General features: G+C 47.9%; 2 protein-coding genes across 4 annotated transcripts in view; one reads left to right on the forward strand and one right to left on the reverse strand.

Moving 5' to 3' along the window:
- The window catches only part of LOC146197272 (uncharacterized), a 296134-nt gene that overhangs the window by 164879 nt on the left and 106699 nt on the right, over positions 1–24556 (forward strand). For all 3 annotated transcript variants that reach the window (XM_084599072.1, XM_084599070.1, XM_084599071.1), the window contains exon 3: positions 18356–18601. In XM_084599072.1, the coding sequence (XP_084455198.1) occupies positions 18356–18601 (246 nt within the window). The remainder of the gene's footprint in view (positions 1–18355; positions 18602–24556) is intronic.
- On the reverse strand, positions 12423–13199 carry LOC146197274 (uncharacterized). The gene has a single exon (XM_084595980.1). The coding sequence runs from the start codon at positions 13197–13199 to the stop codon at positions 12525–12527; it is 675 nt and encodes a 224-aa protein (XP_084452106.1). The 3' UTR covers positions 12423–12524.

The following is a 24556-nucleotide window of genomic DNA, read 5'->3' on the forward strand; positions in this document are numbered from 1 at the left end:
AGTTAAAGTGGTTCACAGGAAGGGAAAGGCGCTGTAACTGTCACACTTGCTCTGTGGACACCCGAACCGCGCTGTAAGGGAAGGGAGGAAGGTGGGAATGAAAGTGGAAAGAAAGAGGAGCCGTAGTGGAGGGCTACGGTGTAATTTCGACCACCAGGTGATCTTTAACGTGCGCTGACATCGCACAGCGCACGGACGCCACTTCGTTTCGCCTCCATCGAAATGCAGCCGCCGCGGTCGCGTTCGAACCCGGGAACTCCGGCACAGTAGTCGGGCGTCTTACCACTGCACCACCCCGGCGGGGCACGCAACAATTCGGCAGAATGAAATGCCGTATGCAAATATGTGCGCCCCGCCGGGGTGGTGCAGTGGTAAGACGCCCGACTACTGTGCCGGAGTTCCCGGGATCGAATCCCGGCCTCGGCGGCTGCGTTTCGATGGAGGCGAAACGAAGTGGCGTCCGTGTGCTGTGCGATGTCAGCGCACGTTAAAGATCCCCAGGTGGTCGAAATTACTCCGTAGCCCTCCACTACGGCCCCCCTTTCTCTCTATCCACTTTCACTCCCACCTTCATCCCTTCCCTTACGGCGCTGTTCAGGTGTCCACAGAGCAAGTGTGACAGATACTGCGCCTTTCCCTTCCTATGAACCAACCAACCAAATATGTGCGTTATTTAGAAGATATTTGTTATAAAACAAGATTTCTGTGAAGACTAGGTTTTGTGTCGCAAAATTATTGCTTGGAAAAGTTTGTAACATGGGCGCGTACGCTGCCGACGCGCTGCCTCCGTCCATGGACGCCGCCATCTTCTCGGTTAAACGAGCAAACCGAGGTCGCCAAGCTCGATTCGCGATAACCGCGGTTAGTGGCGCAACCACGGTTTGGTCCGCCGTGTAACATGCGCTTTACAGAAAAATGATAACCTGCAGTCAACGTTAGTTAAAACCGCTGTATGGTCCGAGTGTCAGGCACTCGGCAGAATTGTTCAACATCTCTTTATACAGACAGCTCACCATGAAGACAAAACGAAGAGGTGTCCGTGTGCTGTGCGATGTCAGCGCACGTTCAAGATCCCCAGGGGGTCGAAATTACTCCGTGGGCCACCACTACGGCTCCTCTTTCTCTCTATTCACTTTCACTCTCATCCTCCTTCCTTACCTTACGGCGCGGTTCAGGCGTCCGCAGAAACAAGTGTGACAGATACTGCGCCTTTCCCTTCCTTTGAACCAATTATTTATTATTATTATTATTATTATTATTATTATTATTATTATTATTATTATTATTATTATTATTATTATTATTATTATTATTATTATTATTATTATTATTATTATTATTATTATTATTATTATTATTATTATTATTATTATTTTCACATGCTTGTTTCATGTGCAGAAATGTTTGCGCAATCATAGCGGTTGCGCAACTCGGGTGTGACTTGAGTCGCAGCGCTGTCAGAAAGCAACAACAAAAAAATTGCAGATGAGCCTTTTGACAGGTCCTTGCCTTTCCACTTCGAGGCCCTTGACGGGCCCAGAAAAAAGTGGGCGAATATTTTAAACGATATGCTCGGTACCGACATACGCATTGAACTCCACAAAAAAGCATCTCAGGTTATGGTCTGGAAGGAGAATGTGAGGATATGCTGACTTCTGCGGAAGAGTGGGCACCTTCTTTTATTTTGCTGTCAGTGTCGTCGCATGTGGGGCGCAGAATCAAAAGAGATGGAGGGACCCCGACTTGACGGCGTGGCTTAATTTAGTGCTCCGCTTTAGGGAGAATGAAAAGAGACTTTCCCAACATGAACGAGCGAGTTGAGTCATCTCAGAGCTGCCTAGTCTCCCACCGTGCCATACAGGCTCAACGGAGCAGGTGTATAGAGACGCGCCAGGAATCTGCTTCTCTCTGGCGCTTGTGTGCGAGCGCTTTGGCATCGGCTTGAGCACAAAAGGAAAGATCGCCTCCGAAGGCATACTAGCATCTTTGACTGCGATTGCTCCCTCAGGCACTCCTGGCAAAAAAGGGAGATGGTGTACGACCCTACATAAATAAAGGATAAGTACAGAAGAGAGTGCAGGGAATCCTTACGTAAATAAATAGAAAGTACAGAAGAGAGGGCAGGGCATTCTTACGTTCGTAAAAGAGAAAGTACAGAAGATAGTGCAGGGAAAAGTAGTAATGGCGACGATTTGGTTTCGAATGGATGGATCAAAAGAACAGGGCAGGAAGCAATGGGAAAGTATAAGATCACAGTATGTGGAGGTTTTTTCTGATAGCGTACATAAAGTGCGTGGAGAAAACATGTGACGTGTATGTGGATAAATATGTGCAGAAAAATGTATGGTATAAGGCAGGAAGCAGAGGGAAAGCGTAAGCTGACAGTATGAGGAGGTTGAACTGAGAATGCACATAAAGTGCGTGGAGAAAATATGTGGCGAACATGTCACGGTAAAGTATGAGGAGAATGTGCAGGAGGATTGCTTGAGCAGATATACGCGGAGAATATAAGACGAGAGTTTATGAGGTCAGTGGTTGAGGAGAAAGCTTAAACAATGTGCATGAGAAGGGAAAATATATTCTTACAGATATAAAAGGGGGGGATTGCGGTCACCTGAAGTGTCCTCACGACTGTGGCGCACAAAAGGCTGTTTGCTGTTTCAGAGAGTGCATTAAGTGTGTTCCTGCGCACCGCGTCGTCTGCAAGTCGTCTGGTCGCGGCGTTTGCAGATATGGCTGTAAAATAGTATAAACAGACGCTATCTACGTACCAAACCTTGAAAGAAGATTCGGAAGTTTCGAATATATTGTATTGCTTGACTTTACGCTGTTTGACACAGTAGCATCTTCAGTTCAACGTATGCAAAGGAGGCCGTGGCGACAATTTCAGCGTAGTGAGTACAAAATAAAAGAAAATTTGTGCTGATGGATGCTGCTGTAGGTCAGATAATAACAAACGAACGCCCCTTGCGCCGTTTGTGATTAACGAGCGTACCGAAAAATCCAGTAAGGACAAGTACATGGGACTCCCTGTATCGAAGCACGCCGCCATGTTAGAGAGGCGGTTTTGTCGTACGCGAGACTCGCGAGTGCTAAACTGAAGAAATAGCCACGATAACACGTGCGTACGCTAAGACTGTTTGAAATAACGTTTTATGAATGCGCGCACATGTTATCCCACATGTTCGCATGACCATTTTATACTGGCACTACAGTCTGCAGAGTCATCGCCTCTGCACGCATCGTATCTTTGGTAGTGCTGAAGAAAACCACTGGGATAAATATAACGGAAGGAAAATGGGGCAGAGATTAAACCGTAACGTCTGCGCGCTATTCTAAGAAAAGTTTCACGCACTAAACACTCAGTGAAGAGAGGCCTTGGCTTTTCTTTTTTTTTTTTTTTTTTTTCCTTTGCAACGAAAGCTACCAAAATCCTGTGTGCTAGAGTCGCTTCTTGTGAGCCTTCACTGATGGCGATTTTAAATGGGCTTGACCCTTGCCCTTTTTTATCTTTCAAGACTGCTACGAGAATCGTCTTTAGTGCGCGGGACTTTAAAAGCTTTAGTCATCATGAAAAGGAAAAAACAAAACAAAAACAAAGCGACTTCACTTGTGTTTTCCGTCCATAAGCCTTTCGAGAAAGAGCTCTGATGTGTAACGGTTCAGCCCCTAGTTTATTTGTCTTTTCTGTGAGGTTTTTAGTCAGTTTGTGGATTTTTATTGCTTTCAATCCCCTTCTCCCGCCCCTATTCCTCCTTCCGCCACCTTTTGTTGGCCTTTCAGGACTCCCCACTTCGTCTTCTTCTGCCTGCCGTAGCTCTATACAGCACTTGCTTTCCTTAACGCCACGGCTGGTTAGCTCTCTTCTACTCCGTTTCTATGACCCCACCTTTACGAGAGTCACACGCAACGGCATTTCGGGCTTTTCGTGGCTTTTGTGTTTGTTCACAACTACTTTTTGAGCTTTTCTCCACGCATTTTCATTGCCTTTTCAGTTCCGTAGTTAGTTCCTTGTCATGTTCTAAAGCGCATTTTGACGATCGTAATATTTGTCGGTAGTTTGCGCGATTGAGCGGTGCAACATGCGGTGGCAGCAAATGACAAAGTTTTGTGTATAATCACACTGCTTTTTTAATGCCTGATGCCACCCCCACCCCCACTTTCCGGCTTTCTCTCTAACTTTCTACTTATCTGTCGTTACTAGCATAGAGGCATGTTGATGGTTCACTACCCTGTTCTGTTATTATTTACAGGCACACCCCGTGCCTGCTCTTGTTTCGCCGAGTATGTTCTTACATTAGTTCCACATGGTCGTCGCTTTAATTTTATGCTCTTCGTTCGTCGTCACATTTAAGGATGCGTCCAAGTACTTTTCCACACTATAAAAGAAAAGGTACAAAATTATACATATAAATATTATTGGATCGTAAATTGCGAGGTTAAAGCGTCTCGGGGCTAATCACGCTGTAAGGGGCGCCGTATTGCAGGGCTGTGGATTAGTTTAGACCATCTCACATTGTTTCGCGTCCGCCGTTATGACGCAGCACACGGGAGTTTTTGTATTTCGTCAAAAGCAAAGGCACCCATGTGCTGTTCGATGTCAGCGCGCTAAAGAACCACTGGTGGTGGTGGTCTATATTTCCGGAGCCCTCCACTACGGTGTCTCTCACAGCGCGAGTTGATTTGGGACATTAAACGCCGTAAACCAAACCAAACCTGTCGTAATATGGCCTCCGTAGCTGCGGTCGAGCTCGCGAGGTCGGGGGCTCCTCCGCAGCAGTCTACTAAGCCACTGTAACCACAGTAGCCCGTTAAAAAAACAAAACACAAATAAAACAAAGGCCACAACAGCTGCAGTTAAGGTTTGCGGCGCGACAGGGACAGTATCGCTTTAGTGTTTTTCCCAACACGCGAAATGAGGTGCTATCCAGAAAGGCGGCATTGCTCAAGTTGCAGGCTTCCATGGGGCCTGAGGCCGAAACTGCCGCCTTGCGCTTGGCATCCAAACAGCTTAGGCCCCTGGGAGATCTCCGGGATTTGTTATAGGAACATAGCCTCTCTCTTTCACGGTGGAGTCTGCTGTAGGCCGATAAACTCTGTGTGCACTCGCGACGTTTACTTTTTCTTTTCTTCTCGTTATACTCAATGTAACAGTCAATCTTGTTGGGAAAGTGCACCCTTCATAACCTAAGATGGCTGTTGCTGTCGCAGCGGATGCTCTGGTGTCGCAAGATAGTCTCTCATCTGTCGCTGCTTTGGAGCCCTTGGGTAGTCTCTCGATGACAGCGTGTTAGCGCCACGCTTGAGCCGCCCTATATATGATCTGAGGGACGCGCAGCTTTCTCGAGGGTGACGGCCATCAGGGCGACATATCCCGCTGGGTCGGTCATATATAGCGCTGCTTTGGTATACCTGTTCATGAACCTCTAAGACGGGCACAAGGGGAGCTCCCGTGTGCAAGAGGCTCCTTCCGTGCGGAGGAACATCGACACTTGGTCGCGAAGGGATAAGTTCGGTGCCCCCTGTCCTTCATATTTTCACCCTTTGCAGTACTACGGAGTGGACAGCCGTTAATCTTACTACACCCAACTATTCATCCCCGTCCTCTCGTCTACTCTCTTATTCTTTTCTTTTTTCATTCTCAGGGTTCCCGTGGCGGCGTATAGCAAAATGCGCAACTGCAACCGCAGGATGACTTCGGTAAAAAAGGTGTTCGCACCCTGGTTTATGCCGTGTTTTATTATTCGTTTATCATTTTACCTTTTTTTTTTTTTTTCGCTTGGTACTCGTGAATCAAGATTCAGTTACAGATTTGTTTTCTTTGTATAGTTTCCAACGCTGTGTTTATGACTGTTTCCTTTCGATGCGATTTGGAGAGCTTTGTAATTGAACCGTGAGACGTTCTATACATGTAGGAAAATCCGGAAACGATGATATCGGACGCGGTATACATTGAAGCAGGATAACGGCGCGAGGCATAGAGGAGACGAAAGGTAAACGTCGCGCTCTTTTTGTCCATTCGTATCCGGCCTCGTTCGCTTGATGTTTTACTTCGTACCACATCTGGCCATCTCGCCCTCCATTTCATGGTACACGGGTGTGTTTGCATAGAGCGGCAGCCGAGAAGGTTTGAAATTTCAAATCCCAAACCAAACCAAACCTTTTCCATGGTTCAGGTTGATCTGCTATAGACGGCCCAGATAACAAGAAAACCGGCATCACTACGTTGCGAAATTGTTTACGTTTCTCTTGAGGGGCGTTACTTTAAATCAAACTAAGGCGTATTTGCTTTGAAAAAAAAAAAAGTGCTATAGCTGTATAGGAGCGATATCAGTATTGCAAAACGTCCGACGCCCAATCGAGAAGTTCGGCATTTTATTGCTCTATAAGAGAGGTTTACCTGCCGGTGGCTCCGAAGATTTTTACAAGGGGCTTTTTTATGGTTTTTTTTTTTTTTTTTTTTTTTTTTTTTTTTTTTTTTTTTTAGAGACGAAAAACGGCTGTACAAAAAACGCTTACATAACGTGGAGACTCGGCAGGGAAATCACGTCACGTCACGTCAGTAACATTCAGTTGCGAAATTAGCGACTTTGATATGGGTGTCACACACCTTGACAGATTTTGCGGCACACTGGCGCGATATATTCGAAATGAAGCGGGATACTGTTGATCGTAGTTAACTGCGTTGCTCATTACATGTCACAGTTAACCTTACTATAGTCGGATAGAGCTCAAGTCTGCATTAACTTCCACAAACAATTAGCCCACGACAGAAAGCAGTTCGCTGGTAAAGCTTTTCTTGCAACCTAAATAAAAGGCTAACGATCAGGCCAAATTAAAGCTCGAGAATTTCACTTCCTGTGGCTTGTTTAGTGCAGTCAGATATGAAAAATTGTTTGTTTGCTGTTTTGCCCAGTGCCCATAGTTAGGAACTGCCTTTTCTTTTTTTGTATCCAACTATGGTGCCGATCCTAGCGTTTCTTTTTTTTTTTTTTTGTGTGTTGGGGGGGGGGGACTAAGCGAGAGACCGGTAGGGTGCCAAAGGAGTTAATTTGTACCCGGGTAGTCCGCTTATGGTTGCGCAAATACGGTAACTACATCTACTGAATAGCGCCTTTCATTAATTTTTACTCTTCTCTTTACAGCCCATATATACTCCGCGAAAACAGTAAATGCCGCCTCTGAGCAGCAGAGCGCGTCGGAAAGGAAATAGAGGCTAGCAGCGAATAAAGCGACATTAGCCACTTGCGAGAAGTCACTGCCATGGAGCGAGGACCCTCGGGCGTTGTGCGGCTCGCGCTGCTTCCCGCATCAATCTGGGCTGCCTCCCCCTCCCCGTAACTGGCCTTGTTTTACGAGCACAGAATTACACAACAGCCAGCAAACAACCGCGTTTCATTGCTCGTTGGGCATTAGGATGCACAAAGATGACTGGGTCGTTGGCACCACTGTGTTACGTCATCAAGTGAGCGCATTTTACGAATGAAAGCCGGACAGTGCCAAGTTTGGCTTAAGCAGAGAAGAACTGCAGTTTAGGAAATTTCTGACACGCTAGACGGTTTTTGAACTTTCAAAGGAAAGCTCAGTTCTAATGATGTAGCACGCAATTATCTGCCTATTACCTCAAAAAGAGAACAAGGGATAGCCGTGGAGCATAATTTCGCAATAGTTATTGCGCAGGAGTATATCCAGCAGTGGCTTGAATATGATGTGCTATGTGGGTTCTTTTGGAAGTGGCTGGTTGTTTTCAAAATGTAGACGATTGACAGAACATTAACAATTCATTTAACGGAGTATGGCTTAAAGGGCAAATGAAACGGCCTTAAGAATTCGTCAAGCTTAAAGGAGTCGAAAGAGTGAAACTAGCGACGCCCTTCAGTCTTCTCTGTTGTGCGTAGTGCCAGTTCTAGGGGTGCATGATGACTTACTCTACGCGGCGGGTACATATCTAACGCAGAATTGCTTGTTTTGAAAGAACAAACATAAAGTAAGCGAAGACAAAACACGCGTGACTTTCTTTAGTGACGTGCTGCAACGCACGGGTGTGTGTGGCCGAAAGCAGCGGAAATGCGAAATCTCACCCTCCACGACGTCATTATCAAGCTTTTGTGCTCTGCCTGATGTTGTGAGAAGTCTGACCTTTATTAGCTCATTTATACCTATTTTGAAGGCTGGAATACACACATACGCGCGCACGCACGCGCGCACGCACGCACTCACGCACACGCACACGCACACACACACATGCACGCACACGCATACACACACACACACACACGTACGCACACGCACACACGCACGCACACGTACACACACACACAGGCAAATGCACAGATCTTTTTGACGCTTTGCTTACTGAGATAGTATTCATTTAATTTCCTAGAGCTTCTGAAAATGTGGTGCAGCTGCCTTTAGCATGAAAAGAGCACGAAATCAGACTGTACGAAAAAGGAAGCAGGACAAGCACTTGCTTTGTCTTATATTGCTCTTCCCCTTTTAGTATGTGCTACTGATGATCCTCGTGTGCTTCTCTATAGTCTTCAATATTCTTTTCATCGTTATGTGCATGCAGTAACATATTTGCGTCACTCTTAATACGCCTTTCTGCTTGTTCATATTTGTGGTCTAGAAAGACTGTGGCTATGACTACCGCTTCAAAAAATATTATAGAAATATGCTGTGTTGTCGCTATCAAATGGACTATATCATTCGACAAAAGCCTCAATTTCTTCACCACGCTACTCACCATGTGCCGTATAAAATGCGCAGGACGTGGATTCTGAGAAATGCCGAGCTTAAAGCTAGCGACGTGTTCATGCTCGTCCTGACCGAAGGGCGCGGTTCGAAATCGGCACCTAATTTAACCTTGGTTCTTAACAGCTACCTGGAGCTCGGTTATTCCTGGAATGCGCAAGTGCGTTTCGTACATCTACATCTTTCGCGGTATTTTATTCACCGAAAATAAAATAGAAAACTATTGAACGATCTCCGGCACTGCGCCTTGAGGTGGAAACCATGTCTCTTCTTTTGAAAATCATTTCATTCCCTCTGCAGAAAATCTAAACAAAGCTAGTAAGGACATCTCTCTTCCCCGGGATAAAATAATTGGAGTTGTTCCACCGTCTCCACCATGATAACCCAATGGGCCACTTCCTGGGTTACATCGTCCACATAGCTCAGGTTGGTTTGGTTTGGTTTGTGGGGTTTAACGTCCCAAAGCCACTGAGGCTATGATACCTGGGCCGACATTGTCTAGTTTCGGTTAATGCGGTTTAGGCCCACGCATTATAGATAAGTTACTCACACAGGTTAAACCAAAATAGTACAGGGCTCACATAGTCCATCCCAGTTTATGTACTCTATCACCTTGTAGTACAAAAATACAGGATCATATCCTTGTAGGTGCCACTGGTTTACTGAGCTGGCCCTGTACTTTGTTCACATCGATTTCAAAGTGTCAGGCCATTGAGTTTTCATCTACGGTGCATAATGCGTGGATGGTTGCGCCGTAGATTAAAGCAAAATGAAGAAACCTCTGCAGGTCGTCCTAACTAAAACTGGTCTAGATTTGTTTTACATAGTTCTTCCAATATGAGCGCCAGTTATAGCTGCTGAGTGTAAATACGCGCCCTCAGATTTGGCTGGCGCGCATTTCTTAGCCAAGGAGAAAGCGACGCTCTGTTGTGAGAATAGTGTTGCGTGGCGGCAAGCGATGACAACAGGAGAACAGAGGACAGTGAGAAGATGCTCGATGGTCGTGAGATGACGTTTAATGAATCTGTGTGCGGGCCTAGCGCGCGCGCTCCTGGCCACGCCACTGCCCTCTTCTTCCTCCTTCGTCCGTAACAATAGTACCAGGCCCGAATGCACATTTTACCACGTGGCGGGTGTATGCGGTGTGTTGCGGCGTATATTCGGAATATTCTGGGTGTCTCGCGGTGTATTTCATTTTTTTTTTTTCTAATATCGAGGGCTGTTACTATTGCCAAGATAAAAGGAGTACGGTAACGCCAGCTCGACAGGAGCACCGGGTCGGACTATTTTCACTGCTCTCCAGATCTTTCCTATTCACTTCTGAGTGTTTGCGGCCGTATTTAGAAAGCTGGTTAACTCCATACGTCGATAAATTATCAAAATATGCGGGGCGAACAAAATACGAGCTAGTACTTTACATAATTCCTAGTTTGACCTTGACCTAGCTTTGTTGGGACGCCGTACCTATATACGCAGCCGTAATGGCAAGAGACACCTGTGCTGCACCCATAAGCACACGCATCAGGAACTACACTTGTCTCATTTGGTAAACCTCTGCGGTCAATGAAGCAACCGCGGCTGCAATGCCTGGAGCAATGTATAGCCGTACACTCAACCAGGCGGCTTACGTTAGCGCGAACGGATTGCGAAACTGTTCCGACCGAACAGCGTCCGGCATCCAACCGCGTCTTCTACTTCGTTCCAATCCTCAAATAAGCGGTTCTCCACTGGAGCGAGCCGCTGGCTAATTTGGTCGTTCACTCAGCCGCGGTCGCGGTTAGCCCGAGTCACTAAGATGAGCCAATCGACCCCGGCCTCTGGTGGTGCCTGTGGCAGTGATCACCGCGAGAAAAGGAAAAGAAAGAAGAAAAGAGGGCGCCATATACCAAGCTGCAGCAGCAGGGGAAATCAACCCAGCTCATTAAGCGCGCAGTTAAACACTCCATCGAGCGTTCCTCGGCGGAAGGAATAAAAGAGCCAGAAATTTCGCATGTCGCCGAACCTTGGCGCTGCAGTCATCGCTCGGCTTTCACGTGGGGCTTGGGTAAATGAAAACAAGCTTTTTTTATTGTCCCGTCCTAGGCCCCCCATTGCAAGTCTCCGAAATAAATAAAAAATAGCTCATGAAAATGGAAACAATTAGGAAACTTCATCGTCGAAAATCAATTGTGAGCCATTCTGTGAAGGAAAGAAAAAGCAGTTGCAAAAACGAGAGGTTGAAACAGGATCCGGTGACTCCACTGGGTGAGCGCCGGTAGGCCCTCAGGGCAGTGCGCGTCCGGCAGGTCACGAACGGGACGAAAGGGGGTGCCGAGAGCCCAGGAATTCGATCTTGTTGAGGGGAACGGACGGACAGTTCATTGTGATGCAAATGAGGCGACAGAGTGCAGCGCGGGTAGACAGCGGCGGGCACTAAACAACGCCGCGGCAGCGTCATCGTCTTCTCCTTCATTCTACCCATCCACATCTCGTCTCGCCTCATTCCTCACTGCTTCATAGTTTGGCGTTAAAAATAAAAAGAAAATTTTTCTCCTTTTCTGCTCGTTTTCCATCATCAAATCTGGGTGCATTCTTTCGGCTGGATCGCGCCCCCATCCAAATGAAATGAACTTTGAAGTCCAGACTCCTTGAAAAGCGGCATTCATGACCAGCCAGCTAACGATGCTGTGAGTGGGCGACGAGCTTTTTTGCAGCCCTAACAGCGGAGCAGTAGATGCGTTGAACTGCCAGTCTGTGCAAAAATGTTGAAGTGCGAAATACGTGAGTTATACTTACTAATCTCCTCGTTACGGAATTAATGAATGCAGGCAGCATTTGAAAAGAAGAAACAAAAAATGTCGTACACGAACATGAAATGTAATTTACCTCACGAGTTGAGCGTGAAAATTAAGCTTTTTCTCTTTCACGGCATAACTTTTATTGTATGGACTTGTCTCTGCTTCTAGTGGAGTGCAGATTTGCGCATGTGCATCTAGCGCCGTATACATGAAGCAGTGCCACACGCAGCTGCTTCTAAGGTGACTAATGATGTATTTATGCAGCTGTAGTTCGGGTTGGCGGCTACAGTGACTGGTGCTCAGTATTTAGCCCGCCTGGCGCTATGCGCATGCGCAATCCAGTGTTTAGTAGGGTAGTGTCGGTGATTAGGACGCTGAGCGGCTGTCTAGGACTGAGGGTGCAGTGCCCGGTAAAGAACCCGAGAGATCTGAAATTTCCAGAGCTTCCCTAAAGCGTCCCTGTTTAAAGGGCACTTGAACATGCATAACCAGCTGAAATGCTGCCTTCGACGAATGGGCGTGGTTTATCTCCATATTTTATCTCAACTTAAGCGAACAGGTAACGCGCGGCACACAGGTTTGCCGTAGTATTGCCTAGGCCAACAGCGAGCTTTTCAGTGCATGGTCAGACTCCTGTGTGCACGAGCGAACGACCGTGCTCAAAGGCTTTCGCAGCTAACAGCCAGCCAACACGGCTGAAACTATACTCTGTAAAGTTTACCGTGTGGTGCCATCGACGACAGGCATGCGCAGAAAGGAGCATCGGCCCCTGAAATCGCTCATGTCAATGGTGAAATGGTTTATTCCTTCCCTCTCCGCGATGGTATCTTGCTTGAAAGTGGAAGGAATCTTCCAGGCAGCAGGTCAGGCGACAGACAGTCAGTTGGTCAGATCACAATCACCATTTCACAAGGCCACACGGTGGACGCCACAACGTCAGCTCAAGTCCCGGCGCAAAGGTTTCACGTGCCGGAAAGTACAGAGTCCGATGGTCTAATCGTAAGAAGGTCTAGCCTTACGGCGCTTTTGGCGCTTCTGTCGCTTCTGGCGCTTGAAGATCGGCTTGCGGGCGAGTCGACGATGGATCCTCGCGACGAGGTTGTTGGCGCGGCTCTTGGCTGACCTGGCGACTGCAGCGGCGTACCGCCGATGGCCGTGACCTCCCTTCTGCTGCTGCCTGCTCATGAAGGGCCTCCGGCGGCGGACCATCCGCTCCTGGACCTGCACCTGGTGTCTGGGAGGCAGCTGGAAGGGCATCATGGAATCCATTGGCCGCTCCGGGTGCATGCGATGAATCACGACGTCGTGGGACTTGCGCGACAGGAAGACCACGGCGAAAAGAGTGACCACGATTACCGAGATGACGGCGATGAGCATGAACGTCATAACGCCGAACATGGCCACCCGCAGAACCCGGCTGGGTGTGCGCTCGGCCGAGGCGCCCCCGACGGCAGCGGCGGCGGCGGCCGGCATGGGGCGGGGCGGCGGGGCCCTCAGGTCGGGCCCTTTGGCTGACGGCTCCAGTGTTGCGTTAGGCCCGTCGTTTCGCTGTCCAAGGGCGGGTGAACACCGGTGCGTGCTCGCAATCTCCGGCGGCGGGCGCGTGGCTCGTGCCGCCCCTAGATCCTGTTGTCGCCATTTTCGTCTTCGGTATCCCAATGGATTCATATGCGGCGAAAAACTGCCGGTACTGTCCATTAAACAGAATATTCATCCGGCATGCTTTGACGTTGGTTAAACTGTGAAGCGTGATTATAGAGTTCGGGGCACGCAGAATGTATTTGGATGTAGCAATTGAGAAAATAATATGATTAAGCTCCAGTTTGCATTTTTTTTTGCGATGACAACTTATTTTTTCTATGCTTTTAATGGATAAGACAAAACTTGCTGTGAAATTAATAAGAAGCACTAAACTGCCCCCTCGCTCAGTAACTCACTTCTAAGGTGTCTAGCAGGCACGCTCCTGTCGGGCATCCAGACGAACTATACCGATGTCACAGGTGATGGGTTACTGAAGCAGGCTTGTATTTTTTTTTCGCCGCGTTGGTGCAGTGGTTACGGCGCTCGACTACTGTGCCCAAGGATGCGGCATCGAATCCGAGCAGCTGCTGCCGCTTTTCGATGTAGTCGAAAAGCAAGGCGCCCGTGCGCTGCGTGATGTCAATGCACGCTTAAAGAACCTAAGGCGGTCGAAATTTCCGGGGTCCTCCACTACGATGTCTATCATAACCTAATTCGCTTTGGAACGGTAAACCCCCTAAACAAAACCAAACCATCTTTGTGTGGGTCTCTCTGCTCTTTAGATTCTTAACACGCCGCCACAAGACACCAGTGACGTCGATTTGGAGACACAGTTCGCTTGCATCGAAATTTTATTGCGAAAGCAATACTACTCGCACTTTCAAGCCTTCGCGTGACCCAGCCGCAGTTACGTTTGACCTTAAGCGGAGTGACGTCACACCAGCTGCTAGATATGGGGAACCAACTCGTTCCTTCAGATCGTCCAGCCGCAGTTACGGCGCGTGGTTGCTGCGCCGCTCACCTGCGGCGCTACTGTTGCTGTGACGTCACACCAGCTGCTAGGTATGGGGAACCAACTCGCTCCTTCAGATCGTCCAGCCGCAGTTACGGCGCGTGGTTGCTGCGCCGCTCACCTGCGGCGCTACTGTCGCTGTGACGTCACACCAGCTGCTATATGTGCTGGCGTTGACTGCTCTAGACTTTACTGTGTCACAAAATGTTCCAATAATTATGAAATCATCTGCACTAATCGCCTCATTACTGCTTATACATAGACTAACCAGTTAAGCTAAGTATTCAAGACACGCCAATTTTGAGTCCAAGCGTAGCCAGGCAATTATTGCTTTCGGAATTATCCAGGCTTAACCAAGTTGAGCCACAGCCATTTTTCTTATAGGTCTTTTCTTTCTTACTTTGGCTCTAACGCAGAGATGTCGATCTAACGCTACACGAACGGCAGACGGTGCAAGAGATCAGCGCGGATCACTTGTTCTTTTGTGCAAATAGTACGATGTTCTGCTGGCTATACCGCCGCGCTAATTTTTATGCCCTTGTTTATTACAGTAAATAAGACAGTGCTTACGGCATTGAATATACACGCTTTCTCTAAGCACAGATGTCGTTCAGGGAAATCATCGAAAATTACTGTGCAGCGCTTAGTAAGCCCTCAGTAGGCTAAACGAAGGAAGGCATGCTTTCCGTTTTATAATTAACAAGCTCGAGATAACATATGTCTATTTTCTTGAGGTTTTAATGGGCAGTTATATTAACTATTCGGCTCGTAGCTGAACAAAAATCAGGAGATCTCGGTCGTGTTTTTATTTTGCAGCTGTTTCGATTTCTTCTTTTTTTTTTTCAGGCACTAACATCGTAATTCGCGGCTAGTTGTCTGCTCCTTGGCTTGACCTTGTTTCATGTTATGTCTTGAGAAAGGTCCGTATCACAGCTAATTATTTCAATGCTGGCATGTGTTCTTATGGATATGGAAAAGGAGTCAAGGCAGCCATGTCAGAGGACCTGAGTCACAATGAACCTGAGGCTCAATTGCAAACAATTAACATCACCCGACATAAGGTCCCAGGTTCACAGCCCATCGGTCTTATACATTATAAATGTGCGGCCCAAATATCTGACATGAAGGTCTTATACTACAGTATAAAGTAGCCAACTGCCGTGTTTTCTTTCTTTCGGTTCAAGGACTGCTGAATGGTTTCGGTCTATTTCCCACATTTTCTTTATGCTTCCGTTGACAGTGCAGTCTTACGGCAGTTAACAGCGTTCCGCAACTTAACTCATCTAGGGCGCGCTATTTTCCGCACTAAAACATCATAGGCCAGACAGCCTGCAGCGTAACCCTGCGTTCTTTTTTACATATTTCATCTTTACTTTAGGTAGAAAAAAGGCGATGTGTCATATTTGTGCACTCATGCAGATTCGCCATCCTGTACGAACAAAATTTCTTTACAGCAGGACAGAACGTGATTGTCTTCATCCCTGCGGATTTTCAGGAAGTTCATTTTCCGCATCACCGCTTAGTTTCAGGGGTATCACATTTCCAGAATTTATCGGCCGGTTTTTCAAAGCACGTGCCTTGCGTCCGCCTTTTAAAAACATGGATCTCTTTTGGGGGGGGGGGGCTCTTTTTTTGTTTTCAACCTTTCTCATGCCCCATGATTATGTAAATAAAAACGCAGTAATCGCTACCTAGGTTGAATTAAGTTGTGTGTGTTGGCCAAAGGTAGGTGGCGCTGGGAGTTTTCTTCGCATTTTCTTCGCGTGTATTGTGTGACTTTAGCCTCATTTATTTCTGCTATGCACATGCCAGTCCCGTAGTGGGCACTGAATTTAATGCTGATAAAATTCTTATATGATTCACTTTACATAGGTAAACGAAGAAGGCGATTATTGTGCGTGTTTGGTACCATATTGCGAACATTTCCTACTCTTGGTAGATATTTTATTTGTGGGATGAATTGCTCACTATGGGAGTTATTTTCAGTTACTGAGTACGAAATGCTTTTAGCTCCCGTTGACGCTTGAGGGGACGTCGAAGACATATAAGAGCCAATATTCGGGCTGCGATTCTTCTAATCTGGGCACTGATATCTCTTCGTTCGGGCACCAAAACGTGGACATCCGGGCACAAACGAGACTTCACGACAAGAATTCGCTCTTTTATGCTGCCGCGCAATCCTCAAGGATGGCTATGGCGCCACACGTTCGCGCGTAATTTTGATTGATTGATTGATTGATTGATTGATTGATTGATTGATTGATTGATTTATAGGAAGGGAAAGACACGGTAACTGCCTCACCTGTTTCCTGTGTACACCTCAACCGCGCCGTAAGGGAAGGGAGGAGGGTGGGAGTGAAAGTGGAAAGAGAGAGAGAGAGGAGTCGTAGTGGAGGGCTACGAAGTGATTTCGACCACCTGGGGATCTTTAACGTGCGTTGACATCGCACATGACACGGACGCCTCTTTGTTTCGCCTCCATCGAAACGCAGCCGCCGAGGTCCGCTAGCGCGTAAAACACGCGTTGTCCGACGCTCGCGGTCGAGGAGGCGGCGGCTGGAGGTGCGCTCACGCATTTGGAATCGAGTCTGTCGTTTCGTTCCGTTGATATCTCGTGGCGTTTCCCTTTTAGCAGACGGTTGTATTAAGCTCAGTGAGTACTCGAACAATTGGTTCGCAGGAAAGGAAAGACGCAGTATCTGTCACACTTTTCCGTGGACACCAGAACCGGGCTGTAAAGTAAGGGGGAAGGTGGGAGTGGAAAGCAGAAAGAGAAAAGGAGGAGCCGAAGTGGAGGGGCTATGCAGTAAATTCGACCACCTGGGGATCCTTAATGTGCACTGACATCGCACTTTATATCTACTGTCGATTACGGAAGAGTACATAAAATTGTTTTGCAAGAAAGGCGCAGTGTCTCCTGCCACGCTTTCTCCGTGGCACCCGCAAGTGTGTGCGCACGAACTCTAAATTATCATATAGCCAGTATTATATAGTGATGTAGGTTTTAGAAATAATAATAGGACACACACACACACAATATATATATATATATATATATATATATATATATATATATATATATATATATATATATATATGGCGGTAACAAAGGACGTCCCACGTCCGCCGCTATGGCTGAGGGTGGCGCTGGTGAACACTCTCAAGGTTCGTATACAGACAACATAAATACCCAAGAAAGTAGCAGGGAGAACAGCGGCCGATGTAGCTCAGTTGGAAGAGCACCGGACGCGTTATTCGGAGGTCGTGGGTTCGGATCCCACCATCGGCACTTTGTTTTTTCTTCTACTTTGTGTCTAATTATCTTTCCCCTTAACAGATTACATTACTAATTTCTGTGATTATCTAAGTAAACATTAAAAAAAAAGACATAAAGTACCATCCCCAACGCTTTCCTTGGCCTCGCCGACTGTTGGCTTCTTTCCTTCATGTATTATAACGAGCACCCTCATTTCCCCTTGATTGATCTGCTTGTAGCTTACGGGGGTCTCGGTTCTGGCAGTCTTGAAGCCATAGGTAGCGTAAGAGGGTTCTAGCACAGCTTTCACCCTCGCTCTTGATCACGTTCTACGTGACGCTGGCGGTAACAAAGGACGTCCCACGTCCGCCGCTATGGCTGAGGGTGGCGCTGGTGAACACTCTCAAGGTTCGTATACAGACAACATAAATACCTAAGAAAGTAGCAGGGGGGACAGCGGCCGATGTAGCTCAGTTGGAAGAGCACCGGATGCGTTATTCGGAGGTCGTGGGTTCGGATCCCACCATCGGCACGTTGTTTTTTCTTCTACTTTGTGTCTAATTATCTTTCCCCTTAACAGATTACATTACTAATTTCTGTGATTATCTAAGTAAACATTAAAAAAAAAGACAAAGTACCATCCCCAACGCTTTAACGATTGAGATAATAAAAATAGTCACTGACAGTTACTGACAATATATGAATATATGGTGATACCATTGTTGACAGTAGTCGTGATACTGATAGTGATACCAATGATAGTGTTGATGGTGATAGTGTTAGTGATAGTAGCTATAGTGATGATAGTTGGGATAGTAGTGATAGTGATTGTAATGGTTGGTGATAGTGGTAATGATAGCGGTAGCATAACTTCATGGGTTTGAGAGGGAAGAAAATTGCTTTCGCATTTCTGCTCTTCAGCAGACTTAAGAGCACTCCTGTTTACTTTTTTCCTAATACCTTTGTGTGTGCGTGTCTATACAACAACATCGTTTTTTCGTCGTTCTTTCAACTCCGTATGCTGTTCGTGCGCAGGTTCGTGGCAAGAGCAGCGGCCCGCGGGCTCTGCGGCCTCACTGCAGGAGCAGGGCCTTCCACCACGGCTGCTGCACCGACGCGCGTCGGGTGGAGGCGGCGGCGCCCAGTCCCCCAACGATGTTCCCATGCCCACGCTGACATCGGCCACGGAGACCACAGCGCTTCCGCCGCGAAACGCCAGCAGGCCGCTGGCCAACGTGGACGCCTCGTCCACCGGTGCCACCAACAAGTCTTCACACCAAGGTATACATAGGCGTGCGCGAGCTTCGTAAAGCTCCTGTAATGCGCAATAAAACAACTCTACAGCAGAAGTTGGTCGCACGCATCGTACAGCAGTACTGCTTGCTTTGCTTAATTACAACACCGTTCTATAGTTCCCGCTCCTAACGTAGTGCACGAATGAACACAAGGAATACAGTCGCGGCTACAACAATAAGGAATGGTCAACCTCTACTCAAGCTTTCTGTCCGAAATCGGGATTTACTTAAAACATTTTCTATCAAATACCGTTGGTGGGCTCGCGTATAAATACAAGAAACTTTCATATATTTCGCACGGAACGAGTGAAAAACATTTCATTCGCTTTATAAATTGTTTCTGCCGGATCTGTACTGTTACGTTTCTCTACCGACAAGTGGGACAGCTGACGCGGCCACCGCATAGCAACAGGCAGAACCGCGATCGGATCGGCCATTTTAACGCCGTTCATCGGCCGCGCAACGCTTCCTCCCGCGGGCAGTCTCAACGTGATCCTGCCACGCGCCAAATGTGTGTGCGTGCGTGTGTGCGCAAACGCCGGTCAAGCCCGGAGCTCGGGGGAGAGTGCGCCGCCCTCGCCCGTCTGCAGGAGGTGGAGGAGATGCGTTCGGACCACCTGCGATTGAGTCATCCCATCTTGCTCAGACTTGTCGGGCTCTCCATTTCCTGTGAGGGTTTTCCCTTTCCCTCTGAACTGGCAAGCCTATAAAAAGCAGCGGTAGACTCCGCTAAGACAGAGACTCTTGGAGGCGCCGTACAGATGACGCTAGACACCAGCTGTGTGAACGTGTCTGTATTCTCTCCGGGTCAGCTTCTCTGCCCGCTCCTTCATGATGTTTTAGTAAAGGTTGTTTCGTTAGAAGACACCTCGTGTTTGCTGGGACCGTTCATGCCGTCCACGGAGCCGCCAGGCCAACGCTACCGAAGGGCCGCGCGCCGCATGTAACAACTTGCGTCAGAGGTGAGCTGAGCACGCGAGCCACAAACGTAATAACTGCTGGCAGCGGTACGCTACTCAGGCACTCGCAACCCAAACCTAACAACTGGTGGCAGCGGTGGGATGACGACGACCAAGCCGTACCCGTGGGCGGGAGGGACGAGTCAGACGAGGTAGGCGATACCGTTGTCCAACAACTGGTGAACAGCGGAGGAACGAGGAAGACCAAGCAGTGACCGTGGTCGGTGAAACGAGCCAGGCCTGACCGAGGTGCAACATCTGGTGGGAAGAGCGGAGATGTCCCAGGCGTGACCCGTGAAACAAGCAGCTAAGCGGAAAGGCGGGAGCAGTGCAACGAGCCCTGTGTGATGACTGGTTGCCTGCAGCGGAACGACTGCGTTGGATTCTTGGCTGCGAGGTTTGGTGAGTGCGGGACTTTCTTCTACTGAGTTTTGCCAGGCTTTTGTTAAGTAGAGAACAGAGCTGGTAATTGTGTTGTCGTTGTTGCTGGGTTAATTGCAGCAAGGCAATAGTGGGCAGTAGAGAAGGCAGCACTTGGAACAGCCATGGGTTTGGATTTGAAGTCGTTGCGCAAACCGAAATTGATGGAGCTTGCGGAGGGGTTGGGTCTGGATTTGTCAGACAAACTCAGAAAACAGTGTTAAAGGCTATTCTTGCATTGGAAGCTGAAGATGACGAGCTTTCGGAATGCCTTGAGATCATTGAAGAACGTAGGGAACGTTACGAGAAAGAGGACGCCCGCGTAAGGAAACTGATGCAGCTGGAGATTTCAGCACATAGAATGAGCGTGGAAAGGATTAAAGCTTGCAGTGCCATTCAGTGTAACGGTTCAATACCGCGAGATGGTCCGCCACCGTTCCTCATTGCCGAGGATGTGGCCGAGTATTTGGCAGACTTCGAGAATGTCTGCAGAAGTAAACGCTTCGAGCGAGGTAGTTGGGCGCAGAAGTTGGTAGCTCTTCTTTCCGCTGAAGCGTCGGAAGAAATCAAGCGATTGGTTGGCGACCGCTTGAAAAGTTACGATGCACTAAAAGAGTCATTGCTGATACGATATCGGATAACGCGTCAGGATCTTCGGAAAAGATATGAGAGCGAGAAACATTGTAACACGACGTACTTTGATTTGGCGTATCAGTTGAACGCCGCTGTAAGCGAATGGCTAGACAGTGCGGAAGTTTCGGAGCAAATCGAACTTGCACCGGAGTGTGAGAAACAGCTTGGGGAAACGGCCGAGCAACGTGACCGCAGTAGTGAGCCGACCGATCCTCGAACAGAAGAGCATCGTGTTACCTTGGTCGAGCCACTAGCTGAGACGGTTAGCACAGGCTTAATCGGCGAGAAGTCCGATGTGACGCCGTTAAGCGAGGTGAACTGCACGCCGACCCAAGTAGCTGTAGGAGATACAGTTCCATCATATGAGTGTGGGGAACTGGTAGTAACTGAACCGTCTCTCGAGTTAAAATCAGAAGCTTGTGTAGAGCGCGACGGAGATGAAAACGAGCTAGGAGATGAAAATATTGTGGTCTCCGAAATCAACTTTGTCGTAGAGCAGGGCACGCAGAAAAACGAAGTGCCGATCAGAGAAACTGCGCAGCCCACGAGTTGTGATCAGCCAGGGCAGACCGACGAGGAGTGCGCGTACGCTGTAGAGAGCGAGACTTGCGAAGTCGACAGCGAGCGACCAGAGCAGAGTCAGAATCGTTCGAGCCCCAATACCACGCTAGGTTGTATTCGCGAAAGCAACCCCTTGTGCGAACGCGGACGTAGCACATATGACCTTCACGCAATCCGAAGCGCCCCAGCTGTCGAAAGAGCTTGATCGTGCGCCGGTTAGCTCTGAGCGAGGCGACGCGCTGAGTGGCGAGCCGCCAGAGCAAATGCCTAGAAGGGGGACTGACGAGACTGGCGTAAGCTGTTGTTGTTCGGATTTGACTGAAAGTAAGTCATGCGATGCAGACGCGGCGCCGCACTTTGACGACACCGGTGCCCTACTAGCTCCGGTTACCGCTAGAACGGTTACCGCTAGAACGGTTACTACTAGCTTGTCAGAGATGGTTCAGAAAGAAAGCAGAAGGACAGTATTCCAGTGCTGCCATCGTAAGAAGAGCAAACTCATACGGTTGCGAAAAGAAAGCAGAAAGCATGTGTTCCAGTGCTGTCACAGAAAAAAGCGGAAAGGCAGGCGCGAGAAAGAATGGAGCAAGTTGAAGCTATCGCGAAAAAGAAAGCGACCATCCCAGCGGCACAAATGCGCCCGTGCAAAGAAAATGCATGATTGGTGCGCAACCATTAAGGAGAGGGATAGGTTGTTTAGAAAAACGAGCGACTCACGCTCATGCGTTTCTTTGCACAGAAACAGGAAGGTACGGTTGTTCCGTGAAACGGACAGCCGAAGCTTTAGTGAAAAGGGTGATCTCAACGGTAACGCCGATGGCTTAAGTCGGAGCCCATAACGTGAGAAGAAGCCCCTGTTTTCACTTGTTGGTGTTTTTCTTCCTGACATAGGATTTTGAACAAATTGCATTGTATTATTTTTGTTTGAGAATGGTGTTTTTGAAAGCGCAATTTTCAAATTTATGGACGCGTTCCAAGTGCTGCTGAGCTGCCCTTTACTATAAATGGGGGCATAAGAGGGAAATAGTCTGGCAAAACTTAGTGAAGTTTGTGCCGTGCTTGCTGGCTGAACGGTTGAGTCTTTAGCGTGGTTGTGACGTTGTGGGTTGTCAGAAATCTCTCCTGAAGACAAGTTGCAGAGTGCCTTGGAAACCGGACTTGCCAAGGACTTCTTCAGGCTGACTGGCTCAAGAGAAGCAGTCGGACGACCCCGGCTAGCAGCAATATCCCGATCCCTCCGGACAGCGGATGCAGTCCCCTGCCCTTCAGGATCTCCCTTCCCCGGCGGGGCAGTCTGTTACGTTTCTCGACCGACAAGTGGGACAGCTGACGCGGCCACCGCATAGCAACAGGCAGAACCGCGAGCGGATCGGCCATTTCGACGCCGTTCATCGGCCGCGCAACGTTTCCTCCCGCGGGCAGGTCTCAACGTAATCATGCCACGCGCCAAATGTGCGTGCGTGTGTGTGCAAACGCCGGCCAAGCCCGGAGCTCGGTGGAGAGTGCGCCGCCCTCGCCCGTCTGCAGGAGGTGGAGGAGATGCGTTCAGACCACCTGCGATTGAGTCATCCCATCTTGCCCAGACTTGTCGGGCTCTCCATTTCCTGTGAGGGTTTTCCCTTTCCCTGTGAACTGGAAAACCTATAAAAAAAGCAGCGGCCGTCTCCGCTGAGGGAGAGACTACTTTGACGCGCCGTGGAGACGATGCTAGACACCAGCTGTGTGAACGTGTCTGTATTCTCTCCAGGTCAGCTTCTCTGCCCGCTCCTTCATGATGTTTTAGTAAAGGTTGTTTCGTTAGAAGACGCCTCGTCTTTGCTGGGACCGTTGATGCCGTCCACGGAGTCGCCAGGCCAACGCTACCGAAGGGCCGCGCGCCGCATGTAACAACTTGCGTCAGCGGTGGGCTGAGCACGTGAGCCACAAACGTAATAACTGCTGGCAGCGGTGCGCTACTCAGGCACTTGCGACCCAAACCTAACAGTACACATACGAGTCAGGCTGCGCTGTCCGGACGCTTTTCTTGCATTTTGTGGTGTTTGTATGTTTGTGTTTTCTCTGAACTGTGGCGCTTCGCAAACTGAAAAATGTAGCAGCTATGCCTCCAGCTAATTTTTTGATGCGGAAACATTACAATCCCCAATTGATGGGAAAAACCAGGCGTCCCTCGAAAAGTGGCGTATAGAACCATTTACCACAGTCAGTTGAATGAATTAACTGAAGTGAAATTAAATTGAATTAAAAATGTAAACCATCCATAACGGTTGGCGGGGGTAAAATGGAGAAATGTAAATTGACCTTACCTCGCAACTTTGAGGTAACGGCCAATAAAGATATAAAAGGCCTTTGTTAGAAAAGACATTTCGTATGCAATAGGGCTTCAAAGTTTTCCCTTAACAACCCAACCCGTAGCATACTTTAAGTGTCCCCAGTAAGTTTTGTTTGTTGCGCGTTGGAATCCGCTAATCATCCTTATGTGGGAGAGTCCTGTTATTTTCCTAATCGTGAGCATCCGCGGCGTCGAAAGCTGAGCACTAAGTACAAGTACATACATCATTATCCTCATCATCATTTATCACTTCCTTAAAGATCCCTATCAGGGACATTACAAAAGAGAGGGGGGGGGGAGACAACGGTGAGAAAGGGCAATACATTAGCATAAAAACAAAGGAAGAGAATACAAAAAATGCATAACATTGATAAAATGCCATTGGCCATCTTTCTTGGTCTGCTTTTAACGCTGAGGCACCGGTAACATACTGTTATGCACATGATAAAGAAATTATCCAACTCCCGAGTCGTAGCAAAAATTCAGTTATAATGTGTTTCCTGCCCTTGTAGCGAGTATAGTTAAAACTGCCATAAAAAAAGAACAGTCTGCGTTCTTGAAGTTATGAAGCAGTTGAGGAATTCTTTAAACTGCTTTGCGAACGTATTAGCAAACTTTATCTAAGCTTCTGACGCGTACCAAAAAGTCGTACCTCAAGGGTGTCATGCGCTCAGAACGAGTAACTAATACTTCCATACGTTTTAATAATTGTGAAGTGACTCGGGAATTTCCAAGGTACTTTTGTTAACGTGTTAACAAAAATGGTCGAAGCTTCCGATGCGTTCCGAAGTTTTGCTTCTGATGTTTGTCTTGTGCTACTGTGGAGTCAGTGTTTAAAAATAAATAACAAGAAAATACAACAAGCGTAGCGGAGAAGAATCTGGGGATATTGTTATGTTATGGGGATACTGTTATGAAAGTAGAAAACGCGTAAAAAAAAAAAGATACGTTCAAGAACTCCTCCAAACAATTTGTCCAAAATTTCTAGGAATGTCAAGTGAAAGAACGAGGCTTCGAGTTGATTAGTGCCTCCACATCT

The sequence above is a fragment of the Amblyomma maculatum genome, chromosome 3 (genome assembly GCF_055883805.1).
Source record: "Amblyomma maculatum isolate TAMU_Amacu chromosome 3, ASM5588380v1, whole genome shotgun sequence".
Classification (NCBI taxonomy): domain Eukaryota; kingdom Metazoa; phylum Arthropoda; class Arachnida; order Ixodida; family Ixodidae; genus Amblyomma; species Amblyomma maculatum.